At 41.7% G+C, this 27,924-nt stretch overlaps 1 protein-coding gene across 6 annotated transcripts in view; it reads right to left on the minus strand.

The window, feature by feature from the left end:
* EMCN (endomucin) overlaps nt 1–27,924 on the minus strand; it is a 112,059-nt gene that overhangs the window by 45,732 nt on the left and 38,403 nt on the right. Inside the window, exons 5-10 of one of the 6 annotated variants that reach the window (XM_054029978.1) lie at nt 25,615–25,668; nt 22,608–22,661; nt 21,803–21,829; nt 18,893–18,946; nt 12,864–12,911; nt 6,754–6,822 (exon numbers count right to left, since the gene is read on the minus strand). In XM_054029978.1, the coding sequence (XP_053885953.1) occupies nt 6,754–6,822; nt 12,864–12,911; nt 18,893–18,946; nt 21,803–21,829; nt 22,608–22,661; nt 25,615–25,668 (306 nt within the window). Of the gene's footprint in view, nt 1–6,753; nt 6,823–12,863; nt 12,912–18,892; nt 18,947–21,781; nt 21,830–22,607; nt 22,662–25,614; nt 25,669–27,924 lie in introns of all 6 variants that reach the window. The other 5 variants (XM_054029977.1, XM_054029980.1, XM_054029979.1 and 2 more) reach the window with 5 other exon arrangements.

The raw sequence follows: 27,924 nt of genomic DNA on the forward strand, positions 1-27,924 counted from the left end.
ATGTTTTGTCTCCTGGAGACTCAGTCCTGCCGGCAGTCCTATTGCACCGTCTTGACGATGATGGCTAGCAGTTGTAATGCACCATTTTATGCCAAGCACCCAGAAGATGCCAATGGCTATCAGTCATGCTGCACCGTCTGCTGCCAGCCTAAGATGTAAAAGATAGATGGACCAGATTTGTTCTGTATTCATTTGCTTCCCCCTCCCTCTGTGAAATCAATGGCCTGCTAAACCCAGGGTTTTGAATTCAATCTTTGGGGGGGGGGGGGGGGGGGGCATTCTGTGTGACAGTTGTTTGTGTTTCTCCCTGATGCACAGCCACCTTTGTTCATTTTAATTCCCTGTAAGCCATGTCATCACTCGCCCCTCCCTCCTTCCGTCAGACAATAGTTTCGTGCCTTTTTTCAGCCCAGACGCCATAGCACTTGGATCATGGAGCCCGCTCAGGTCACCGCGGCAATTATGAGCACTATGAACACCATGCACATTGTCCTGGAGTATATGCAGAGCCAGAACATGCCAAAGCAAAACCAGGCGAGGAGGCGATTGCAGCGCGGCAACGAGAGTGATGAAGAAATTGACATGGAATTAGACCTCTCACAAAGTAAGGGGCCCCAGCAATGAGCAAATCATGGTGTTACTGGGGCAGGTTCATGCCATGGAACGCTGATTCTGGGCCCGGGAAATAAGCACAGACTGGTGGGACCACATCGTGTTGCAGATGTGGGACGATTCCCAGTGGCTGCAAAACTTTCACATGTGTAAGGGTACTTTCATGGAACTTTGTGACTTGTTTTCCCCTGCCCTGAAGTACCAGAATACCAGGATGAGAGCAGCCCTCACAGTTGAGAAGCGAGTGGCGATAGCCCTGTGGAAGCTTGCAACGCCAGACAGCTACCGGTCAGCCGGGAATCAATTTGGAGTGGGCAAATCTACTGTGGGGGCTGCTGTGATCCAAGTAGCCAACGCAATCAAAGACCTGCTGATATCAAGGGTAGTGACTCTGGAAATGTGCAGGGTCATAGTGGATGGCTTTGCTGCAATGGGATTCCCTAACTGTGGTTGGGCGATAGACGGAACCCATATCCCTATCTTGTCACCGGAGCACCAAGCCACCGAGTACATAAACCGAAAAGGGTACTTTTCAATGCTGCTGCAAGCCCTGATGGATCACAAGGGACATTTCACTAACATCAACGTGGGATGGCCGGGAAAGGTACATGATGCTCACGTCTTCAGGAACTCTGGTCTGTTTCAAAAGCTGGAGGAAGGAACTTTCTTCCCGGACCAGAAAATAACCGTTGGGGATGTTGAAATGCCTATAGTTATCCTTGGGGACCCAGCCTAGCCCTTAATGCCATGGCTCATGAAGCCATACACAGGCAGCCTGGACAGTAGTCAGGACCTGTTCAACTATAGGCTGAGCAAGTGCAGAATGGTGGTAGAATGTGCATTTGGACATTTAAAAGCCCGCTGGTGCAGTTTACTGACTCGGACAGACCTCAGCGAAACCAATATCCCCATTGTTATTGCTGCTTGCTGTGCGCTCCACAATATCTGTGAGAGTAAGGGGGGAGACATTTATGGCGGGGTGGGAGGTTGAGGCAAATCGCCTGTCCGCTGATTACGCGCAGCCAGACACCAGGGCGGTTAGAAGAGTACAGCAGCGGTGCGCATCAGAGAAGCTTTGAAAACCAGTTTTGTGACTGGCAGGCTACAGTGTGAAACTTCTGTTTGTTTCCCCTTGATGAACCGCCCCTCCCCCCCCGGTTCACTCTACTTCCCTGTAAGCTAACCACCCTCCCCTCCCCACTTTGAGCACCGCTTGCAGAGGCAATAAAGTCATTGTTACTTCACATTCATGCATTCTTTATTAATTCATCACACAACTAGGGGAATAACTGCCAAGGTAGCCCGGGAGGGGTGGGGGAGGAGTGAAGGACAAGGACACACTGCAGTTTAAAACTTTAAAACTTTAACTCTTATTGAAGGCCAGCCTTCTGATCCTTGGGCAATCATCTGGGGTGGAGTGGCTGGGTGGCTGGAGCCCCCCCCACGTTCTTGGGTGTCTGGTTGAGGAGGCTATGGAACTTGGGGAGGAGGGCTGTTGGTTACACAGGGGCTGTAGCGGTGGTCTCTGCTCCTGCTGCCTTTCCTGCAGCTCAACCATACGCTGGAGCATATCAGTTTGATGCTCCAGCAGCCGGAGCATCAACTCTTGCCTTCTGTCAGCAATCTGACGCCACCTATCCTCTTCAGCCCACCACTTGCTCTCTTCAGCCCACGATTCAGCCCGCCACCTCTCCTCTCGTTCATATTGTGCTTTTCTGCACTCTGACATTGACTGCCTCCACGCATTCTGCCGTGCTCTGTCAGCATGGGAGGACATCTGGAGCTCCGAGAACATATCATCCCGAGTCCGCCGTTTTCTCCTTCTAATCTTCACTAGAAACATTTGCAGCTGGTGGAGGAGAAGGGAGAGGTGGTTAAAAAAGACACATTTTAGAGAACAATGGGTACACTCTTTCATGTTAAATTTTGCTGTTCAAATTACACAGCACATGTGCTTTCGTTACAAGGTTGCATTTTTCCTCTTATATTGAGGGCCTGCTGGTTTGGTGTGAGAGATCACTCATGCAGAGCCAGGCAACAGAATTCGGCTTGCAGGCAGCCATGGTAAGCCACAGTCTTTTGGCTTTTTTAACCTTCATAACATGGGAAATGGTTTCAAACAGCAGCGCCCTCATTTCCCATACCAAGCACCCATTGGGTGGGCCATTTAAAATGGGTTTGCAATGTAAAAGGAGGGGCTGCGGTTCCCGGGTTAACATGCAGCACAAGCCCAACTAACCCCCCTCCCCTGCCCACCCAATTCTCTGGGATGATCACTTCACCCCTCCCCCCCACCATGTGGCTAACATCGGGGAATATTTCTGTTCAGCCGAGCAGGAACGGGCACCTCTGAATGTCCCCTTAATAAAATCACCCCATTTCAACCAGGTGACCGTGAATGATATCACTCTCCTGAGGATAACAAAGAGAGATAAGGAATGGATGTTGTCTGCATGCCAGCAAACACCGGGACCATACACTGCCATGCTTTGTTATGCAATGATTCCAGACTACTGCTACTGGCCTGGCATGGTAAAGTGTCCTACCATGGCAGACGGGATAAGGCAGCCCTCCCCAGAAACATTTTGCAAAGGCTTTGGGAGTACATCAAGGACAGCTTTCTGGGGATGTTCCTGGAGGATTTCCGCTCCATCCCCATACACGTTAACAGACTTTTCCAGTAGCTGTACTGGCCACAATTGCCAGGGCAAATTAATCATTAAACACGCTTGCTTTTAAATCATGTGTAATATTTACAAAGGTACACTCACCAGAGGTCCCTTGTGTGCCCTCAGGGTCTGGGAGCATGCCTTGGGTGAGTTCGGGGGTTACTGGTTCCAGGTCCAGGGTGATAAACATATCCTGGCTGTTGAGGAAACCAGTTTCTCCGCTTCCTTGCTGTGAGCTATCTTCATTGTCTTCATCATCATCTTCCTCATACCCCGAACCCGCTTCCCTGTTGCGTGATTCTCCATTGATGGAGTCAAAGCACAGGGTTGGGGTAGTGGTGGCTGCACCCCCTAGCATGGCATACAGCTCCGCGTAGAAGCGGCATGTCTGCGGCTCTGCCCCGGATCTTCTGTTTGCCTCCTTGGCTTTGTGGTAGGCTTGCCTTAGCTCCTTAATTTTCATGCAGCACTGCCGTGCGTCCCTGTTATGGCCTCTGTCCTTCATGGCCTTTGAGACTTTTTCTAATATTTTGCCATTTCGTTTACTGCTACGGAGTTCAGCTAGCACTGATTTGTCTCCCCTGTCTGGCGAGCAGATCCCGTACCTTCCGTTCGGTCCATGCTGGAGCTCTTTTGCGATCCTGGGACATGGTTACCTGATGAGCTGACGAGCTCTGTGTGGTCACCTGTGCTCTCCATGCTGGGCAAACAGGAAATGAAATTCAAAAGTTCATGGGGCTTTTCCTGTCTACCTGGTCAGTGCATCTGAGTTGAGAGTGCTGTCCAGAGCGGTCACAATAAAGCACTCTGGGATAGCTCCCGGAGGCCAATACGGTTGAATTCCGTCCACACTACCCCAAATCCGACCCGAAAAGGCCGTTTTCAGCGCTAATCCCCTCGTCGGAGGTGGAGTAAAGAAACTGGTTTAAAGGGCCCTTTAAGTCCTTTAAGGGGGAGGGATAGCTCAGTGGTTTGAGCATTGGCCTGCTAAACCCAGGGTTGTGAGTTCAATCCTTGAGGGGGCCACTTAGGGATCTGGGGCAAAATCAGCACTTGGTCCTGCTAGTGAAGGCAGGGGGCTGGACTCGATGACCTTTCAAGGTCCCTTCCAGCTCTAGGAGATAGGATATCTCCATTAATTTAATTTAATTTAAAGTCGAAAAAAAGGGCTTCGTCTTGTGGACGTGTCCAGGCTTAATTTGATTCAACGCTGCTAAATTGGACCTAAACTCGTAGTGTAGACCAGGCCTAAGAAAGCTGATTTTGAACTGTGCTGGCAGCTGCTACAGACAGCAGTCTGAATTGATCTTGGACTCTTGTATGATTTTTTTCTTCATTAATCTTTGGTGTTAAAGTTTGTGGGCCAAATTTTCCTCTTAATTTACATGCAAGCAAAACCATCGTCTTTAGTGGACTTGTACAGGGTGTAAAAGATAGCAAAATTTGGACCAGTAGGCATTAAAAGAAACCCAAATAGGTAGTTTGTGATTCCTCAACAGACAGCAGATGTAAACCAGACAGAAACACTGGACTCACCAGAGCATAACAAACCACTGTCCATCTAGTTTGTCATCTACCTTCAGCCATGGCCAGTACCTAATGATTCAAAGATGAAACCTCCACACCAGCCAGTTGTTTTGGGGTTACAGCGACATGCAGTCCACTTGCCTATTTAGCTAAGGATGGCTCCAGGGCCCACATATGGCTGTAATCCCAGAGGGAGCACATGTTCCAAGAGTCACCTCTCTACTGGCAGCAACCCAGGTCTAAGTACTCTACTCATATTTAGTTGCTGTGAGAACAGATTGTTCTGGGGGACATGTACATTCCACAGTGGAGGATCAGTGAGAGAACATAATCTTCATTTATCTTTTTTGATACAATTTATTCAGCGTGGGCGAAATTCCGTCCTGTACAGAGGGATGGCCAAGGTACTGTTATGAGCTGGGTGAAACAGAGTTAAAAGCTCCTTGAGACTGGGCATGAACACACCCTTCAATTACCAATACTGTCAGGATAAGTTAATCACAAGCTCCCTCCACCCAAGACAAAAGTGGTTCTCATCCTGCCCAGGAGTTTTGGGCAGAGGTGTTTTGCTGAGCATTGTCTGGGTAAGTATGTGCGTGTGTTGGGTATATTTACATTCAAAACACTGCAGCTGTGCCACTGTAGCACTTCAGCATGGACAGTACTTATGCCTTTGGGAGGGGTATTTGCATTGGCATAGGTAATCCACCTCCCCAAGAGGTGGTAGCTAGGACAATGGAAGAATTCCTCTGTCGACCTAACACTGTCTACACCGGGGGTTAGGTCAGTCTAGCTAAATCTTTCAGGGACGTGGATTTTCACACCCCTGAAAGATGTAGCTATGCCGATGTAAGTTCCTAATGTAGATCAGGCCTCAGTGTCACCAATTTTTCCTCTGAACTGGAAAGACCTATTAGACCCTGAGTTTTTGGCTAGCTGCTCAGGTCAGAAGTAGGGATGTAAAATATCAAATGGTTAAACTGTTATCCGGTAAGTGTTAGTCTTACCATTAACCCACCCTAAATGTTAAACCCCAGCGTGCCGGCTGGAGCAGCTCCAGCCCCTCTCCCTTTAATCGGTTAACCAGTTAAATGGTATAATTTAATAAGTAGTTAGCTATTTAAACAATATTTACATCCCTAGTCAGAAGGGGTAACAGTACTACTTATGCCTTACTTAAAACCTGATGTAAAGCCCATTGCAGTTATTTAGAAAGAATCCCATTAACTTCAATGGGCTTTGGATCAAACCCTTAAGCCCTATATTGAGGGCTGAAGTGGGCGCAAAGTTGTGCACAGGCCCCCTGCATTGGACTCCATGTGAGCCTAAAGAGGCAACCTAATGCGGAGATTCTCTTAATTCTATCTGTAATTCTATCCTTTACAGTTAAATCTCAACAACTGATTTGGGGCCTTCAGTAGTATCTAAGCCTTGTGTCTAATACACAGTATTTGGATCTCCTAAGTAGATGGAGCAGTTCTTGTGCCAATTCTCTAAAGAGGCTGACTCATTCAGATATAGCCAGTGCTTATAAATGGAAGAGCTGCACTGAGCCTGCTAGAGATTTGGGTTTTGATAAAACCCATAACTCAGATCTACAAGAGACTTAATTTGATGTAGGAAGTAGAAGGAGACAGTGTAAATCTGAGTTCTCTGCTTATTACAATGCCAGTGTTCTGTAACAGAATCCCCTGCTGGTTCCTCTTGGGCACTCAGTGATCCAGATCTGCCCTTCCCACTGACACATCACTGCAGCAATTCATTATGTGCCTATTCCGCCAGCTGCAGAAAAGATTTCTGCATGCTTAACAGGAGGATGCTGAATTCACAGCAAAGCATCACAGCAGAGAAAGCAAGTTGCTGCTGTAAAACAGAGTCACATCATTGTTTAATGGGTCTGTTGTCAACAGTTGATTATAAATAAGATTTTAAAGGGATGCCTTACCAGCCGTCATCCTAGTGGAGTCTGATGCTGCCATCACAGAACTCCCTGGCAGTGATTCAGTTTTCCCTGCTGATATTTTGGTAGGATAAATGACAGTATGTTAACCACTGTTCTCAACACATATTTGTCAAAGGAATAATCAGCAGGAAAGCAAAGGGGGAAAACTGGAGATGTTCTGGTAAATCTGCTATCTGAGCATCAGGTTTTGCCTACTACTTGTGTCCAACAGCCCTTCATTTTCATTTAATGAACTGAAATTTTACATATATCCTCTCTTGATCTCAGGGTGAATTACCACTTATCTTATATACAATCCACATACATTTCAGTTTTTCCACATAGTGCTCTTAATTTCCCTCCCCGCAGGCTGCTAGCTAACTAGTTTTGATATTAGAACCACATCAAATAAGCCAAAAATGATTGTGAAGTGTAGAGAACATCAAAACCAAAATTATCTCTGTGTAAAAAATGATGTATAGTCAACCATCTTAGTAATTCATAGACACACTTCAAAAATTGAGTTAAGCATCTTTCAGGCCAAAAGAAACAGTGTGCATTTCCAGTCAAAATCTTTCTATTTCCCGTAAGAGATTTTAAGTGGAAAACGAAGTGATTTCTGTGGAGCTTATACCTTACACATACACACACAGAGGACCAAATTTTATAAGAGGATTTACTCAGGCCTCTAATTTTGCACCTATAGTCAACAGCACATGCAGCTGATTGCAGATGTGAATAAAACCCAGCTCTTATCAGCACAACTCAAAAGCACGTTATAAAGGAAGTCAGCATCATTATCCCCATTTAACAGATGAGGAATCTGAGGCACAGAGCAAGGAAGTGACTTTTCCAAGGTTACCCAGCAGGCGAATGGTAGAACCAGGTCTCCTGAGTTCCAGTCCAGTGCTCTATCCACTAGGGCATAGTGCAACATCAAAATCCTCAGGGATTGGGATGCCCAATCCCCATTCAAATTAATGGTAAATCATTGTTCAAATAATCAAGGCAGCTTTGAAAACGTCACAGTAAATGTCTACTTGATTGTGCCCCTGGTAGTCAGAGGTCTAAATTATATTAATTATAGAATTCGAATATTTATATACACACTTGATTGTGTCTGGTCTTTTGCATCTGTAGTTTACTACAAACAAAAATACCAGAGAGACAAAGTGGGTGAGGTAATATATTTTATTGGACTAACTTTTGCTGGTGAGAGAAACAAGCTCTGGATCTTACACACAGCTCTTGTTTGGGGCTGTGGACTGCAGGTCAGATGCAGTAGTTTTGATTTAGTAAAATCAAATATATTGAGGGGTTGTCCTCAAATATTAATAAAAGACAAAGGACAGTGGCCTAATATGTTTGGCCTAATATATCAATAAACAGAGGGAGAGGGAAAGAGTGCCTGTGGAGGGGAAGAAATATGGTAGACTGAGAAAAGAGGCTATTTCATTCTTTCACAAAGCACACAGCAGCAACAGAAATAGTAGCAGAGATGGGGAGAGCTGTCAAATCTCTGCTGTGTGGATGGGATCATCTTCTGAAGCTTTTACCAGGGGTTGGCGTGGGGAAAGTGATTTCCCCAGTTAAAAAGCAATATATATGTTCTTTTGCAGAAAGTCCTAATTTTTATTATAGATCCAGCCTAGTGGTTTTTTTAAGGTGAAATTTAAAATTTCATTAGGCAATCTTGAATTATTGTCATTTGTATTCTGAGACACACTGAAGATGGGGTGGTGGGAGGGAATGAAGAGTAATTGAAAAAGAAAGGTAGTGGCCAATATTCTAATAGACTAGTCTCCATTTTATGGGGAAAATTCTGGTCTGTCATGTGTACTTGTCACAGAGGGAAACGAGGACAAAGGAAACTCCCCCCCCCCATCCCTCCAGTGTGCCAATAAAGATGGTGGAATGCAGGTAATGAAGCCATGATCACCTTTCATGAAAAATTATGCGGTTTCAAAATTTGTTTCCATTCTGCATCAAAACAAGAGTGACTCACCCCAGAATAGCCAATTGAACATTTGGGATGCAGGAAGCCTAGGTTCAAATTCCTACTGTTAATCAGGCAGAATAGTGATTTTAAATTGGGTCTCCCTCCCCCATTCCAGGTAAGCGACCTACCAGTCTTGCTATTCTGCAGTATTGCTTTCATCAGAAATTCCATCCTGGACTTGAAAAACCTTCCCAACAATATTTTTTGTCAAAACTGTTACATTTCTGCAAAACATTCTGGCTTTGATGAAATTGCATTTTGGGATTGAAAAAAATGTGTTGATTTTTTAAAAAATCCAACGCTACCCTTGCCCTCCAGAGACAGCTATATACTGTCTTATTAATTTGCAGATGCAGTTGGAGGGCGGGGAGATGGATGGAAGAAAGCTTGCTGTGTTTCTTCTCCCCCTAGAGTGGGCATGCAAGAAAGGCCACCCTTCATGTTGTTTCCAATCAAAGCCTTAACAGTGAATGAAAATTGAAATTACCCTACTTTGATTATGGGGCTAAATCCCACAGTCCTTAATCAAAGCTCCCATTGATTTAAAGAGAGTAAAGGTTGGGTAAGGACTGCAAATATAATCAGGGAACATTTGCTTCTTTGGTAGTAGTCTATAAATGGGAATTAGTTGGTTAAATTGAACATTTTAATTTCTTACTCCAAGTGGCAGGTAAGTAAGTAAGATCACATAATAAGCACCACCCATTAAGATGCAGACAGGCTGTGGGTGCGTTGGGTGGACAGGGAAAATCATATCAATTGAAATGGTCCTGAATTAAAATGTCAGCACCCATTTCAATTCAAATACCCACAAATTTTGAGGCCCTATATCTTTGGGCCTTTTCCAGCTCAAGGCCATCTCTATGTATTAATGTATGTTTTGCTTATGGAATATACCACTCACCAGACTTCCCCCACTTTATTTCTTCCCTATTGCTTCAAAATATTAAAGAGGTTTCCAAGCCTGGCCTACTCCAGCATATCAATACTGACCACCACCTGGAACTAAGCTGCACAGACAGGCATGCTTTTCCTCATCAGCATTTCCTCACATGCCAGGAGCCCTACCTGTTGGTATGTTTTAGTTCCGGATGGCTGTGCTGCACTGATACCCTTGAGTCAGGAACCTCTATCAAACCAAAAGGAGCCACATTAGTGATTTTTGCTTAGGGCTTTTGACACTTTCTCCCACACTTCAACAGCTTCTGCATTGGGGATATTTTAGCCTGTTGTTCACCCATACTTTCTGCAATAACAGAACCTGAATGCTGGTCAAAATACAGTGGAGAAGGAGGACCAAACACATTAGACTGTTCAATACAAAGGCAAAGCCTGAATTTTGATGCGTACAGAATTTGAAGGTGTAACTGACAAATAAAAGAGAGGACTAATTTTCAGGCCCAAAGGGTGGGGACTGGGAGTAATATTGTTACTATTGTTATTAATGTTAAAACTGTTGAGGGCCGGAGAGATCCAGAAGCAAGGGCAACAGCTTATTGAAATCCAGGGTAAGGTGGGTGATATTGTAGATGGGAAGACTTCAAAAGTGGGCAAAAAGTCTGATGCTGCAAAAGGTTGCCCATGATGTGAAGACAGATGGGCAGACACTCAGAGGAAGAGGCTACCCCTCCATCAGAATGTACCTTTTACAGATGGAAAATGGAGAGGGCGCCTATAAAGATTTTAGAGAGCCAGTTTAAAGAAATCTTGCACATGGGAGGGGACAGCAGCCCCTAGAGGAAAGAAAGGGCCCAGGAAGGAAACACATTTTTTAAACGGGGGGAGGGAAGGTAAATGACAGAATCGGAGTAGCCTACGACTGGCTCACATGGGCCAAATTGGGAGATAATTTATTAGGACTGGATGATTAATCAGTTAAAGGGATTCAGGTCATCGGCTGTTGGGACTGTTAAATGGGAGAGAGGGAGGCTGGAAAAAGGGCTAAGAAGCTCAGGATCTCAGAGAGGTGAGACCTCTTATTTCCCCACCCTGTGCCACCGGGGTATGTTGAAGCTTGGAAAAAGCCTTAAGGTGATGGGACACGAAGCTGCATAAGACATAAATGAAGTACACTATGGTGAATTTACATAAGTGTGTGTGAGGACTGCTTGCAAAGGGAAATCCAGGGTGAAGAGCCCACCCTGCGACACTTACACTGATTTTACACCTAATGCAACACCGCAGAATTCATTGCAGCTGCTCATGATTAGAATCAGGCCCTTGATGTTTACTGAAGTGAAAGACTTACAGTTGGCTAGGGCAAGGCATATTGCAGACTGTAACTCTGCCAATGTAACTCAACTCCAGCTAGCTACATTACCACCTGTTATTTCAACCTTAGGCCTCTCTGGAACACAGACTGCCAACTGTACTGGATTTTACGATCTGAGAAATTTTCCTCATAGGGGGTCCAATCCTGAAGTCCTTAGGCAAAATTTCAATAAGAATGCATCTCATTGATAGTTTTAGCTGACTAGGGACTGAATAGAGACTTCAGGAGTGGACCCTGCATTTGGAAAGATTCCAGTAAAAAGGAAAAAGGATATATGTTAAAATAGGTTAAAATGAAAAGCAATATGTTTCTGGGGGGGTGGAGGGGAAAAGTTCTGCTCTCACTGACACTGGTGTAAATCAGAAGTAACTATTTGCTTCAGTGGAGATATGACTTTTGATTTATATTGTTGAGAGAGCAGGATTAGACCCAGTGTTTGCTCACACATTAATAGATAAGACATCATCTGGAGGAGTAGTTAATATTTATTCTTTGGAGATTCTGGGATTTCTTACCCTAGGGAAAAACAAAACAAAACCAACTTTGGAATTAAAAAGAGCTCTGGTCACGTGGGTGGTAGGATCATATGCAGGGCCAGCTCCAGGCACCAGCTGACCAAGCACGTACTTGGGGCGGCACCTTGTAAGGGGCGGCCAATCTTGGGGTGGTGGTGGGTGCTCGGTTTTTTTTTTGTTTGTTTGTTTGTTTTGGCGGGGCAGCGCTTGAGGTTTTTGTTGTTGTTTTTGTTTCAGCCGGGCGCCGCTTGGAAGGGTGGTTTGTTTTTGTTTCGGCGATGTAGTGTGGCACTTGGGGAGGGGTTCAGTGGTGCGGCGCTGGAGGTGGGGTGTTATGGTGGGGTGGCGCTCTTTTTCTTTGCGTGGGGCGGCAAAAAAGTTAGACCTGGCCCTAATTAGATGAGCCAGTCAAGTGTCCTTTGTCCTATTTGAAATCCACAGGACTGATTGACAGGATACTCAATTCGGCAACATAAATACACCTCTACCCTAATAGAATGCTGTCCTCGGGAGCCAAAAAAATCTTACCGCGTTATAGGTGAAACTGCGTTATATCGAACTTGCTTTGATCTGCCAGAGTGCGCAGCCCCGCCCCCCGCAGCGCTGCTTTACTGCATTATATCTGAATTCGTGTTGTATTGGGTCGCGTTATATTGGGGTAGAGGTGTAGTCAGAGATAATTAGTAAAATGAACTCAGTAGGTTGCATCAGTCAGTCTGACTACTGACCAATAATGTTGAATGTCTTCTGCAGGCTGAATTTTTCTGAGAGGAAGGGTGATCTTAATCTCTCTGTGCCTCAGTTCCCCATCAGTAAAATACGAATAATAACAGCCCCTCATCTCACATAACAGTTGTAAAGAGAGATGAATAAATGATTGTGAAGCCCTCAGATACTATAAGCCCTCAGATTGCCAGAGAAAAGCCCATAAGGAAATTAATAATTCTGTCTTCAGAGCATGATTTCAACAGTGTGCATGGGGCCATACATTGATCAATGAGGATAAAAGAAAATATTGAATAACTACTCATCAATTGAGAAATATCCATCCAGTGCAAAAAATGAGGCAGGGATCCAGTGGAAAAAATAGTATGCAATCATGTAATTAAAGACTATAATAACGCATACGCACAATTAAGGTTGCACAGGGAGCTCGGAGGAGTTCAGCACAATTTTCTACTGACATTTATATTCCAAAACCAAAAAAAGTCTTCTTTAAATGCATGCCCAAGTTTGTGGTGTAGAGAATCACTCTCATTGTCTTATATGCACAGCAGGTGACAGAGACCTGTGAATCCCAGGCAAAGTGAAAACATTGAGAGCTTACCTGAGACATTTGTACTACTGCTTATAGTAATGGTTGAATCACTGGAAACTGAAAAGTAATATAAAGGATTGTGTTAGTGCAGACATCTGCCAGGTCTGTTTGGTGCTAAAATATGAAAGTTAATAATGTGCATACAAAGCATTTGTAACATTTAGGATCCTAATGCTTTCTCTTATGTTTCCAAAGATGTGCAGGATTTAGCTATACCACTTGCATTCACACCAAACTGAAATTAGTGGGAGCTGCATGGCTAAATCACATGGAAAGGATAGGGGTTTCTGTTGTAATCCTTGGCGGTATAGAGAGAATTTATCTGGTGAATCAATGATTTGCTAATTTCTCCTGAAGATGTATAAAAAAGATGAATATAAACTGTATGGATTAGAACAGAGGTGCCCAAATTTTTCAGACTACTGCAGTTTTACCAGAGTATGACCATGGCCCACCACTTCTTACTCATTTGTTCATGCTCTAACTCACAATGGAGTGAGAGCTACACCAACTGTAGGCCTTGTCTATGTTTCAAAGACCTAGTGAAGACACAGTTTAGACTGGCAAAAGTGTTCTCTTGCTGGTACGGTTTATATCAGCTCCCCAACCAAAATAAGCTCTAATGGTAAAGGTAACTGTTGTTACACTAGTCAAACTCCTAACCCATATAATTACACTAGCAGAAATTTTAGGTATAGCTCAGCCTTAGTCTCATAAACAGTCCATGATTTGTTGTTTAGAGCACAGTCAAAGGAATGGAAGAAACAACAATGCATGGGCGTGCAGCATGTTCAAGGTATCTTGTGTCATCATCTACACCAGTGCAAAGCCAACTCTTGGGAGATTATCACAATAAATGGTGCTTTTTTTAAAGCACCAATGGCTGGAACCAGGTAATTTTGTGAAAATCTCAGATTTCATCACAAAAAGTGGAAAAAAGTTCTGAGAACATGACCCAAGTGCACACTAAAGGCTCAGAAATTAGAAGACAAACTTAAAGAACCACCAAATTTATATATTTTTTAAAAACTTCTGATTTTTAAATCCTTTTTTTTTTTTTTTGCTTGTGTCATGATTTTTGCATCCTGGGGCTGGCAATGTGACAGCACAGAGGGTGTAAAACACTACTTTTTTACACCCACCCCATACTGCTGCCAATGACTGCACAAGGTGCAGGGCGGCAGACAATCAGGGCCATGATAATCAAGTTTGAGGAGGAAGAGATCAGCTTCATTAGTGAATAGAATCAGCAGAGAGGCACAAAATCATCACATAGTGTGACATGCTGACGTTTGGCTTTGCATCATGACATATTGTCGTGATGTATTAACACCCTATGGTGTAGACATAGACCAGCACACTGCTATTATGATGTGACTCCATTCATAGTACTCTCATGTCGTCCCCCTGTATTGGCTGCTGGGTAGAGCAGTCAGCTTTGTTCCCTTTGCTCAGCACACTGCACTCACATTAGCATTTCTGAGATCAGCCAGATTGAGAGACCTGAGATATGACCTGGAAAGTATTAGCTGATTAGAAACCAGAGGAATCTGTGCGCGCTATTCCATACTATAGATCTGAGAAAGGTACATGAACAAAGGTGGCCTAAAATGGCAAAGTCATTCTTTCCTTGCCTAACTTTCATACTAGGGCAGGTTTTCTCAAACAGGGGTCGCCGCTTGTGTAGGGAAAGCCCGTGGCGGGCTGGGCAGGTTTGTTTACCTGCCCCCTCCACAGGTCTGGCCAATCGTGGCTCCCACTGGCTACGGATCGCTGCTTCGGGCCAATGGGAGCTGCCAATGGGAGTAAGCGGCAGCCTGTAAGTCCCTCGGCCCGCGCCGCTTCCAGCAGCTCCCATTGGCCTGGAGCAGTGATCCGCGGCCAGTGGTACCCCCAATCGGCTGGATCTGCGGACGGGGCAGGTAAACAAACTTGCCCAGCCCACCAGAGGCTTTCCCTACACAAGCGGCGACCCCTGTTTGAGAAACCTGGTAGTAGGGCAACATGGCTCTATTTTGACACCCCCTTTTCTATTAATCTAGTCTTTGCTTTGTAAAATATGCAGTATATGGCATGAAGTATATTGATAATTTGCTAAGACACTCGGCTTGAAGAAAGCCATGGTCACCAATTCACATTTCTGGAGGATGCTAATCTCGGTTTTTCTTTTCCATGGGGAAGGTATCCAATCAATGACTCCTTCTGAAGAAAGGTTCCTATTCCCCCAATTTTTTCATAGCCAGAAGTGCATCCTTTCACTTTATGGAGACAACTATCAAGCAAGCTGGAGTATGGAAACAGCCTCAGAGATCTTGGAGGCAGGGAGGTCAGATACGGGGGTTTTAAAAATATAGGGAGAGATTAATTTTTCACCTTATTTTATCATTTACTTTGTGCCAAATGCATGCAAAATGATAAAGTATGATTTAGTAATATTTCATGCCTACTTGGCACAGCTGTAAATCCAGTTCATTGTGTGGTCTTAAGAGGTGGTTCCTTCTCTCTCCTCCCTCCCCCTACTATTAGTGATCTGGCCATATCTGAATTGGTGGGCTAGAAATAAAAAACTCTGTATTCTACAAACCCTTGAGCCTCACAGTCCTCTCCTGCACCTCCATGTGCTTACCATTTAGTGACTAGGTTCAAGCTTCAGCATATGGTGCTAGCTCATTGCATTACCTTGCTATGCACAAATTCTTTAATCTGAGCTGCAAGACAATAAGTGAAATCTAACCACTAAACTTTCAACATAGTGCACAGGCTTTGTAGCCTAGCAACTACTCTTGATGTTAACAGGAAAAAATAGCATAATATCTTTGAAAGTGCAAGGCAAAGCACTCTATGTTATATGCAGTCACTGTGTCAATATTCTCTGATTTCTCATGACATTTTCCTCTTGGTCACTAAGTGAAACAGTTCTGCTCTTCCCACTGATACATTACTAATCTAAAAAATTAGTTCTTGATTGGGAATCATCATCAAATGGTGTGTTTATCATGGGGTTCCACATGGATCAGTACTAGACCTGATATTATTCAACATTTTCATGAATGATCCGAAGGCAGATATATCATCACAGCTGATACAATTTGTGGACTACACAAAGATTGGTGTTATGATGGGGCCAGGGCAATCATACAGAGCTATTTGATCACATGATAAACTCGGTCCATTGTGATAAAATGCATTTTAATATAACCAAATGAAAAGTTTTACACCTAGGAACAAGCAATACAGGCCAGGTCTACAGAATGGGGGTCTGTATCCTAGAAAGCAATAACTTAGAAAAGGATTTATGAAGGATTTATATATGGGTCATAGTGGTCAAGCAACTCCACATAGTGGTCAAGCTCCCAGTGCGATGCTATGGTAAAAAGGGCTAATGAGATTCTTGGATGTATAAACAGGGGAGTAGTAAGTAGGGAAGTGATTTTACTTCTGAATACAGCATTGGTGAGACCAATACTGGAACAATATATATAGTTCTTGTGTCCACAATGTAAAAAAGATATTGAAAAATTGGAAAGGGTGCATTACAAAGCCACAGAAATGGTTCGAGGGCTGGAGAAAATGCCTTAAAGTGAGAGATTTAAAAAGCTTATTAAAAAGAAGCTTATGTGCTGACTTGATTATAGTGTGTAAATGCCTTCATGGGAAGAAAATACCAAGTACTAAAGGGTTCTTTAATCTAGCAGAGAAAGGCATAAGGAGAACCAAAGGCTGGAACAAACCATCCCGATGTGTAGAAAGAATAGTATATATGGCAGGTGACCAGCCTGGCTTAACAGTGAAATCCTTGCTGATCTTAAACACAAAAAAGAAGCTTACAAGAAGTGGAAGATTGGACAAATGACCAGGGAGGAGTATAAAAATATTTTTCAGGCATACAGGAGTGTAATCAGGAAGGCAAAATCACACTTAGAGTTGCAGCTAGCAAGAGATGTAAGAGTAACAAGAAGGGTTTCTTCAGGTATGTTAGTAACAAGAAGAAAGTCAAGGAAAGTGTGGGCCCCTTACTGAATGAGGGAGGCAACCTAGTGACAGAGGATGTGGAAAAAGCTAATGTACTCAATGCTTTTTTTGCCTCTGTCTTCACGAACAAGGTCAGCTCCCAGACTGCTGCACTGGGCAGCACAATATGGGGAGAAGGTGACCAGCCCTCTGTGGAGAAAGAAGTGGTTCAGGACTATTTAGAAAAACTGGACATGCACAAGTCCATGGGGCCAGATGCACTGCAGCCAAGGGTGCTAAAGGAGTTGGCGGATGTGATTGCCATTGGCCATTATCTTTGAAAACTCATGGTGATTGGGGGACATCCTGGATGACTGGAAAAAGGCTAATATAGTGCCCATCTTTAAAAAAGGGAAGAAGGAGGATCTGGGGAACTACAGGCCAGTTAGCCTCACCTCAGTTCCTGGAAAAATCATGGAGCAGGTCCTCAAGGAATCAATTCTGAAGAAATTAGAGGAGAGGAAAGTGAACAGGAACAGTCAGCATGGATTCACCAAGTCATGCCTGACTAACCTAATTGCCTTCTATGACGAGATACTGGCTCGGTGGATGAGGGGAAAGCGGTGAACGTGTTATTCCTTGACTTTAGCAAAGCTTTTGATACGGTCTCCCACAGTATTCTTGCCAATAAGTTAAAGAAGTATGGGCTGAAAGAATGGACTATAAGGTGGATAGAAAGCTGGCTAGATCGTCGGGCTCAACTGGTAGTGATCAATGGCTCCATGTCTAGTTGGCAGCCGTTATCAAGCGGAGTGCCACAAGGGCTGGTCCTGGGGCCAGTTTTGTTCAATATCTTCATTAATGATCTGGAGGATGGCATGAACTGCACCCTCAGCAAGTTTGCAGATGACACTAAACTGGGAGGAGTGGTAGATACGCTGGAGGGTAGGGATAGGAAACAGAGGGACCTAGACAAATTAGAGGATTGGGCCAAAAGAAATCTGATGAGGTTCAACAAGGACAAGTGCAGAGTCCTGTACTTGGGATGGAAGAATCCCATTCACTGCTACAGACTAGGAAGCAGTTCTGTAGAAAAGGGCCCAGGGGTTACAGTGGACTAGAAGTTGGATATGAGTCAACAGTGTGCCCTTGTTGCCAGAAAGGCTAACAGCATTTGGGGCTGTATAAGTAGGAGCATTGCCAGCAGATGGAGGGACATGATTGTTCACCTCTATTTAGCATTGGTGAGACTTCATCTGCAGTACGGTGTCCAGTTTTGGGCCCCACATTACAAGGATGTGGAAAAATTGGAAAGAGTCAAGCGGAGGGCAACAAAAATGATTAGGGGGTTGGAACACATGACTTATGAGGAGAGGCTGAGGGAACTGGGATTGTTTAGTCAGCAGAAGAGAAGACTCAGGGGGGATTTGATAGCTACTTTCAACTACCTGAAAGGGGGTTCCAAAGAGGATGGATCTAGACTGTTCTCAGTGGTAGCAGATGACAGAACAAGGAGTAATGGTCTCAAGTTGCAGTTGGGGAGGTGTAGGTTGGATATTAGGAAAAACTTTTTCACTAGGAATGGGTTACCTAGGGAGGTGGTGGAATCTCCTTCCTTAGAGGTTTTTAAGGTCAGGCTTGACAAAGCCCTGGCTCGGATGATTTAGTTGGGGATTGGTCCTGCTTTGATCAGGGAGTTGGACTAGATGACTCCAGAGGTCCCTTCCAACCCTGATAGTCTATGATTCTATGATTCTATGGAACCTGAAGCCAGACAAAATTCAAATGAGAAATAAGCCACGCATTTTTAAACAGTAAGGGTGATTAATCATTGGAACAAGCTATCAAAGCAAACATCTATTGACTGGATGCTTTTCAGGATAATATGCTTTAGCCAAACACAAGGGATTGGACTCAATACAGGTGGAGCTAAATGAAATGCAATGGCCTGTACTATACATGAGGTCAGATTAAAACATCTAATGGTCCCTTGTTGCCTTAAACTTCAAGAATCTATGAAAAATCATCGATTAATGTGTCTGTTCTAAACAGACTATAAATAAGATTATAAAAGGATGTAGTCTTACCTGTAGTTGACTGAATGTTCTTGGATGTTGGAGTCATAGATGAATTTTCTTGTGCTGATATTTTGATAAAGGAAACACTATTAGTCAGTTAACCACTGTTCTGAACAGATGTCTGTCAAAGGAATAATCAACAATCAAACAAGGGAGGAAAAGTGGAGTCATTCTGCAGAGGAGCTCTCTTTGAGCAGCTGGTAATGCTTTCCTTTGATGGTTTATGGATTAACCTTATCTTTTAAAAACTGCCAATTGTTTTGTGCATTTTGTGATTCCAAAAAACCATTTGATCTCTTTTGTAGTGTGTTTTCTAACAGCCTCCTTAAATACTCTTGCAAATTTTGCAAGTGCGTCTATTTTGTGCATTCAGTGACCTGTGAAGAGATACCTCTGCAAATTTTGCTTGCATAATTAAGAAGTTTGTTTCAAACTTTGACCTCATATCTTTTCTTTTAAAAGGTTTGTGTAAAGACTGTGTTCATTTGTGTAACAGCTACTAAACTATTAAAATTATAGCAACTAACTATGGGGTGCTGAATATATGTAGTCCTGCGCATATCTTGATCTGCTCTAAGTGGGCTATATTCCTGGATTCCATTCTGGGTGGAGAAGCTTGGTTTCTTGTATTATGGCCAGATAAGTAATCGAATTAGAGTCCTTGGGAAAAGCCACGTAGGAAGCATTCAGAAGGAAACTCTTTATTTGCTGGACTCTTCTCTTTGAACAACATCCCAGTAGGGGGCAAACTGGCACTATGCTGCTGGAATTATCATCATTCAAATGAGATGTAAAACGTTAAGTAGTGAAAAATCTCACAGCACTCTTCAGGAGGGCAAGGATATTAACCCAACATCAGCATTCTGGCCAATTCCCAAAATGGATATAATCTGCCCACCTGAAATTCCCTCTTTCATTCAATATCACATTCTTCTCTTCCTCTCCTAAAATTGAGATGTTGTGTAGTTTTACGATATGCTTGGGAAACATTTAGCACGTTTCACCAAAAAAATGACTGCCTTTCAATGACAGTACATAAGGCCAAATTCTGCCTCCTCTCCCCCGAGACACACCACTTTCTTAATAGTAGTGTGTGCTTGTGTCTGTCAGTCTGTACCTAAGGATAGAATTAGTCTAATAACTTATACAGAAACTATAATTTGGATTAACCTTATCTTTTAAAAACGGACAATTGTTTTGTGCATTTTGTGATTCCAAGAAACATTTTGATCTCTTTTGGAGTGTTTTTTCTAACAGCCTCCTTAAATACTCTTGCAAATTTTGCAAATGCATCTATTAACCTAACTTCAGCATTCTGTCCAAATCCCAAGGTGGATATAATCTGCCTACCTGAAATTCCCTCTTTCATTCAATATCACATTCTTCTCTTCCTCTCTTAAAATTGAGATATTGTGAAGTTTTACGATATGCTTAGGAAACATTTAGCACGTTTCACCAAAAAAAATGTCTGCTTTTCAATGACAGGACATAAGGCCAAATTCTGCCCTCAGACATCCCCCCCCCCAACACCTCTTTTTAATAGGAATGTTAGCATGTGTCCTTCAGTCTGTATCTAAGGGTAGACTTAGTCCAATAATTTATATAGAAACTATAATTTGTTAGATGCAGTCACTGTGTCAATATTCTCTGATTTCCCCTGACATTTTCCTCTTGGTCACTTAGTGATACAGTTCAGCCCTTCCCACTGATATATTACTGCAGTAATTCACCAAATAGCTATTCAGTCAGTTGACTTTGGGGTTCTTCTGCAGAAAAGATATGTGTCTGATTGGCAACAGCAAAACCGAATTTACAGCAAAGCATCACAAAACAGAAAGAGGCTGCTGTACAGAACAATGTCAAACAAACCTGATTTCATTCTTTGTTGAAATTACAAGTTTGGTTTATCTGTAAAAGCTATTCCTGATTAACTATTCCTGATCAACTCCAAGTGTGGACACTCTTATTCCAGAAGATGAGTGCTTTATTCAAATTAGTTTACTACATGGATTAAACTAAATTGAAATAAAAAGAAGAACAGGAGTACTTGTGGCACCTTAGAGACTAACAAATTTATTAGAGCATAAGCTTTCGTGGACTACAGCCCACTTCTTCGGACGCATATAGAATGGAACATATATTGAGGAGATATATATACACACATACAGAGAGCATAAACAGGTGGGAGTTGTCTACAACTCCCACCTGTTTATGCTCTCTGTATGTGTGTATATATATCTCCTCAATATATGTTCCATTCTATATGCGTCCGAAGAAGTGGGCTGTAGTCCACGAAAGCTTATGCTCTAATAAATTTGTTAGTCTCTAAGGTGCCACAAGTACTCCTGTTCTTCTTTTTGCGGATACAGACTAACACGGCTGTTACTCTGAAAATTGAAATAAGGCACTCTTATTCTGGCATAAAAGCATCCACACTTGGAAATAGTCAGGAATAGTTAATTGGCTTTAAATACATACCCCGCCTTCTTCCAAAGTAAACTTTCATGCATAGATAAGCCCTTAGACTTTTGTAAGGTATTTGACTTAGTACCACACAACATTCCGGTTAAAAAATTAGCATTATAGAATACCAATAAAGCCTGTGATAAGTAGCTAAATGACTGGTCTAAAAAATTAGTTCTCAATGGGGAATCATCATCAAATGATGTGTTTATCATGGGGTTCCCCATCGATTAGTACAAGGCCTGATATTATTCAACATTTTCATGAATGATCCAAAAGCAGATATATCATCACAGCTGATAGAATTTGTGGATGAAACAAAGATTGATGTTATGATGGGGCCAGGGCAGTCATACAGAGCTATTTGATCACATGATAAGCTGGGTCCATTCAGATAAAATGCATTTTAATATAACCAAATGAAAAGTTACACACCAAGGAACAAGCAATACAGACCATGTCTACAGAATGGGGGTCTGTATCCTAGAAAGCAATAACATAGAAAAGAATTTATTGGTCATAGTGGTCAAGCAACTCCACATGAGCTCCCAGTGTGACACCATTATAAAAAGGGCTATTGTGATCCTTGGATATATAAACAGGGGAGTAGTAAGTAGGGAAGTGATTTTGCTTCTGAATACAGCATTGGTGAGACCAATACTGGAACAGTATATATAGTTCCTGTGTCCACAATATAAAAAAGATATTGAAAAATTGGAAAGGGTGCATTACAAAGCCACAGAAATGGTTCGAGGGCTGGAGAAAATGCCTTAAAGTGAGAGATTTAAAGAGCTTTTTAAAAAGAAGGTTGTGTGGTGACTTGATTATAGTCTGTAAACACCTTCATGGGAAGAAAATACCAGGTACTAAAAGGTTCTTTAATCTATCAGAGAAAGGCATAAAGAGAATCAAAGCCTGGAAGGTGAAACCAGACAAAATTCGAATGAGAAATAAGGCACACATTTTTAAACGATAAGGGTGATTATTAATTGGAACAAGCTACCAAAGGAAGCATCTATTGATGTCTTCAGATCGAGACTAGATGCTTTTCTGGATAATATGCTTTAGCCAAATACAAATGATTGGACTCAATACAGGGATAGCTGAATGGAACGTAATGGCCTTTGCTATACACTCGGTCAGATAAAAAGATCTAATCGTCCTTTTTTGCCTTAAACTTCAAGAATCTATGAAACATCATCAATTAATGTGTCTGTTCTAAACAGACTATAAATAAGATTATAAAAGGATGTAGTCTTACCTGTAGTTGACTGACTGTTCTTGGATGTTGGAGGCATAGATGAATTTTCTTGTGCTGATATTTTGATAAAAGAAACACTATTAGTCAGTTAACCACTGTTCTGAACAGATGTCTGTCAATGGAATAATCAACAATCAAACAAGGGAGGAAAAGTGGTCATTCTGCAGAGGAGCTCTCTTTGAGCAGCTGGTAAAACTTTCCTTTGATGGTTCATGGATTAACCTTATCTTTTAAAAACGGCCAATTGTTTTGTGCATTTTGTGATTCCAAGAAACATTTTGATCTCTTTTAGGGTTTGTTTTCTAACAGCCTCCTTAAATACTCCTGCAAATTTTGCAAGTGCATCTATTTTGTGCATTCAGGAACCTGTGAAGAGGTACCGCTGCAAATTTTGCCTGCATAGTTAAGAAGTGTATTTCAAAATTGACCACATATCTTTTCTTTTAAAATGTCATAGTGTGTAACAGCTACTAAACTATAATTATAGCAACTAACTATGGGGTTACTTCAGTACAATCATCTAGTGTGAAAGTAGTCTCAAGTTTGTTTTCCATACTAGGACTCAAGATTCTGTGAGTCTGAGGATCCAGCATAGGAGTTTGAAAAGTTACCTTCATAGCTTTTGCTACACTTTTTGGTGGCAGATTTTCTTTTTCTGATGATATCCTGGGCATACCTTGATCTGCTCTAAATGGACTTCTGGGTGGAGAAGCGTGGCTCCTTGTATTATGGTCAGATAAGTAATCGAATTAGAGTCCTTGGGAAAAGCCATGTAGGAAGCATTCAGAAGGAAACTCTCTATTTGCTGGACTTTTCTCTTTGAATGACATCCCAGTATGGTGCACACTGACACTATGCTGCTGGAATTATCATCATTCAAATAAGATTTAAAACATTAAGTAGTGAAAAATCTCACGTCACTCTTCAGGAGGGCAAGGATATTAACCCAACCGCAGCATTGTGGCCAATTCCCAAAATGGATATAATCTGCCTACCTGAAATTCCCTCTTTCATTCAATATCACATTCTTCTCTTCCTCTCCTAAAATTGAGATGTTGTGTAGTTTTACAATATGCTTGGGAAACATTTAGCACGTTTCACCAAAAAAAAGATTGCCTTTCAATGACAGTACATAAGGCCAAATTCTGTCCTCAGATACACACACACACACACACACACACACACACACACCCTTTTAATACGAGTGTGTGCATGTGTCCATCTGTATATATCTAAGAGCAGAATTAGTCCAATAATTTATATAGAAACTATAATTTGTTAGATGCAGTCACTGTGTCAATATTCTCTGATTTCCCCTGACATTTTCCTCTTGGACACTCAGTGATACAGTTCAGCCCTTCCCACTGATACTTTACTGTAGTAATTCATCAAGTATCTACTCAGTCAGTTGACTTTGGGGTTCTTCTGCAGAAAAGATTTCTTTCTGCTTTGCAACAGCAGAACCAAATGTACAGCAAAACGCCACAAAACAGAGAAAGAGGCTGCTGTACAGAACAATGTCAAACAAACCTGATTTCATTCTTTGCTGAAATTACAAATTTGGTTAATCTGAAAAATCTATTCCTGATCAACTCCAAGTGTGGACACTCTTATTCCAGAAGAAGAGTGCTTTATTCAAATTAGTTTACTACATGGATTAAACTAAATTGAAATAAGGCACTCTTATTCTGGCATAAAAGCATCCACACTTGGAAATAGTCAGGAATAGTTAATTGGCTTTAAATAAATACCCCGCCATCTTCCAAAGTAAACTTTCATGCGTAGATAAGCCCTGAGACTTTTGTAAGGCATTTGACTTAGTACCGCACAACATTCCGATTAAAAAATTAGCATTATAGAATACCAATAAAGCATGTGGTAAGTATCTAAATGATTGGTCTAAAAATTAGTTCTCAATGCAGAATCATCATCAAATGATGTGTTTATCATGGGGCTCCACGTGGATTAGTACAAGACCTGATATTATTCAACATTTTCATGAATGATCTGAAAGCAGATATATCATCACAGCTGATAGAATTTGTGGATGACACAAAGATTGGTGTTATGATGGGGCCAGGGCAATCATACAGAGCTATTTGATCACATGATAAGCTAGGTCCATTCAGATAAAATGCATTTTAATATAACCAAATGAAAAGTTACACACCAAGGAACAAGCAATACAGGCCATGTCTACAGAATGGGGGCCTGTATCCTAGAAAGCAATAACTTAGAAAAGGATTTATGAAGGATTTATGGGTCATAGTGGTCAAGCAATTCCACATGAGCTCCAAGTGTGATGCCATGGTAAAAAGGGCTAATGCGATCCTTGAATGTATAAACAGGGGAGTAGTAAGTAGGAAAGTGATTTTTCTTCTGAATACAGCATTGGTGAGACCAATACTGGAATAGTATATCTAGTTTGGGTGTCTACATTGTAAAAAAGTTATTAATAAATTGGAAAGTGTGTATTACAAAGCCACAGAAATGGTTCGAGGGATGGAGGAAATGCCTTAAAGTGAGAGATTTAAAGAGCTTTTTAAAAAGAAGGTTGTGTGGTGACTTGATTATAGTCTGTAAACACCTTCATGGGAAGAAAATACCAGGTAGTAAAGGGTTCTTTAATCTATCAGAGAAAGGCATAAAGAGAATCAAAGACTGGAAGGTGAAACCAGACAAAATTCAAATGAGAAATAAGGCACACATTTTTAAACGATAAGGGTGATTAATCATTGGAACAAGCTACCAAAGGAAACATCTATTGATGTCTTTAGATCAAGACTGGATGCTTTTCTGGATAATATGCTTTAGCCAAACACAAATGATTGGACTCAATACAGGGATAGCTGAATGAAACGTAATGACCTTTACTATACACTCGGTCAGATTAAAAGAGCTAATGGTCCTTTGTTGCCTTCAACTTCAGGAATAAATGAAACATCATTGATTAATATGTCTGTTCTAAACAGATTATAAATAAAATTATAAAAGTATGTAGTCTTACTTGTAATTGACTGAATGTTCTTGGATGGTGGAGTCATAGATGAATTTTCTTGTGCTGATATTTTGATAAAAGAAACACTATTAGTCAGTTAACCACTGTTCTGAACAGATGTCTGTCAAAGGAATAATCAACAATCAAACAAGGGAGGAAAAGTGGTCATTCTGCAGAGGAGCTCTCTTTGAGCAGCTGGTAAAACTTTCCTTTGATGGTTCATGGATTAACCTTATCTTTTAAAAACGGACAATTGTTTTGTGCATTTAGTGATTCCAAGAAACATTTTGATCTCTTTTGGAGTGTTTTTTCTAACAGCCTCCTTAAATACTCTTGCAAATTTTGCAAATGCATCTATTAACCTAACTTCAGCATTCTGTCCAAATCCCAAGGTGGATATAATCTGCCTACCTGAAATTCCCTCTTTCATTCAATATCACATTCTTCTCTTCCTCTCTTAAAATTGAGATATTGTGAAGTTTTACGATATGCTTAGGAAACATTTAGCACGTTTCACCAAAAAAAATGTCTGCTTTTCAATGACAGGACATAAGGCCAAATTCTGCCCTCAGACATCCCCCCCCCCAACACCTCTTTTTAATAGGAATGTTAGCATGTGTCCTTCAGTCTGTATCTAAGGGTAGACTTAGTCCAATAATTTATATAGAAACTATAATTTGTTAGATGCAGTCACTGTGTCAATATTCTCTGATTTCCCCTGACATTTTCCTCTTGGTCACTTAGTGATACAGTTCAGCCCTTCCCACTGATATATTACTGCGGTAATTCACCAAATAGCTACTCAGTCAGTTGACTTTGGGGTTCTTCTGCAGAAAAGATATGTGTCTGATTGGCAACAGCAAAACCGAATTTACAGCAAAGCATCACAAAACAGAAAGAGGCTGCTGTACAGAACAATGTCAAACAAACCTGATTTCATTCTTTGTTGAAATTACAAGTTTGGTTTATCTGTAAAAGCTATTCCTGATTAACTATTCCTGATCAACTCCAAGTGTGGACACTCTTATTCCAGAAGAAGAGTGCTTTATTCAAATTAGTTTACTACATGGATTAAACTAAATTGAAATAACTCTTATTCTGGCATAAAAACATCCACACTTGGAAATAGTCAGGAATAGTTAATTGGCTTTAAATACATACCCCGCTATCTTCCAAAGTAAATGTTCATGCGTAGATAAGCCCTTAGACTTTTGTAAGGCATTTGACTTAGTACCGCACAACATTCCGATTAAAAAATTAGCATTATAGAATACCAATAAAGCCTGTGATAAGTAGCTAAATGACTGGTCTAAAATATTAGTTCTCAATGGGGAATCATCATCAAATGATGTGTTTATCATGGGGTTCCACATGGGTTAGTACGAGTCCTGATACTCTTCAACATTTTCATGATCCGAAAGCATATATATCATCACAGCTCCTACAATTTGTGGACTACACAAAGATTGGTGTTATGATGGGGCCAGGGCAATCATACAGAGCTATTTGATCACATGATAAACTGGGTCCATTTGGGTAAAATGCATTATAAGATAACCAAATGAAAAGTTATACACCTAGGAAAAAAACTACAGGCCATGTCTACAGAATGGGGGGTCTGTATCCTAGAAAGCAATAACAGAAAAGGATTCATGGGTCATAGTGGTCAAGCAACTCAACACACTGGTGTAAATTAGAAGTAACTATTTGCTTCAATGGAGATATGATTTTGATTTACATTGGTGGGAGGGCAGAATTAGACCCAGTGTTTGCACCCATGTTAATAGATAAGACATTATCTGGAGGAGTGGTTAACTTTTATTCTTTGGAGATTCTGGGATTTCTTTCCCTAGAGAAAAACAAAACAAAACCAACTTTGGAATTAAAAATAGCTCTGGTCAAGTGGGTGGTAGGATCAGATGAGCAAGTCAATAGTCCTTTGTCCTATTTGAAATCTGCAGGACTGATTGACAGGATGCTCAATTTGGCAACATAAATAGTCAGAGCTAATTAGTAAAATGAACTCAGTAGGTTGCATTGGTCAGTCTGACTACTGACCAGTAATGTTAGATGTCTTCGGCAGGCTGAATTTTTCTGAGCGGAGGAGGGAAAGTTTAGTGAAAATGTTCAGCCATTTCCAAGAATAAGGCTAGGGAAATATATTTTGTTTTGCTCATGTTAAAAAATTCTGGTAATCTTTTCTTTAATCAGCTGTAGCACCCTTAATATTCAGAGCAAGGACTTGAAATTTAGCAGGGAATGGCTGTTTTCTCAAGAATGTGCCTTTTTCCATCCTCATGAAAATTCACTAAAACTTGG

This window comes from Malaclemys terrapin, chromosome 5, assembly GCF_027887155.1.
Source record: "Malaclemys terrapin pileata isolate rMalTer1 chromosome 5, rMalTer1.hap1, whole genome shotgun sequence".
Taxonomy (NCBI): domain Eukaryota; kingdom Metazoa; phylum Chordata; order Testudines; family Emydidae; genus Malaclemys; species Malaclemys terrapin.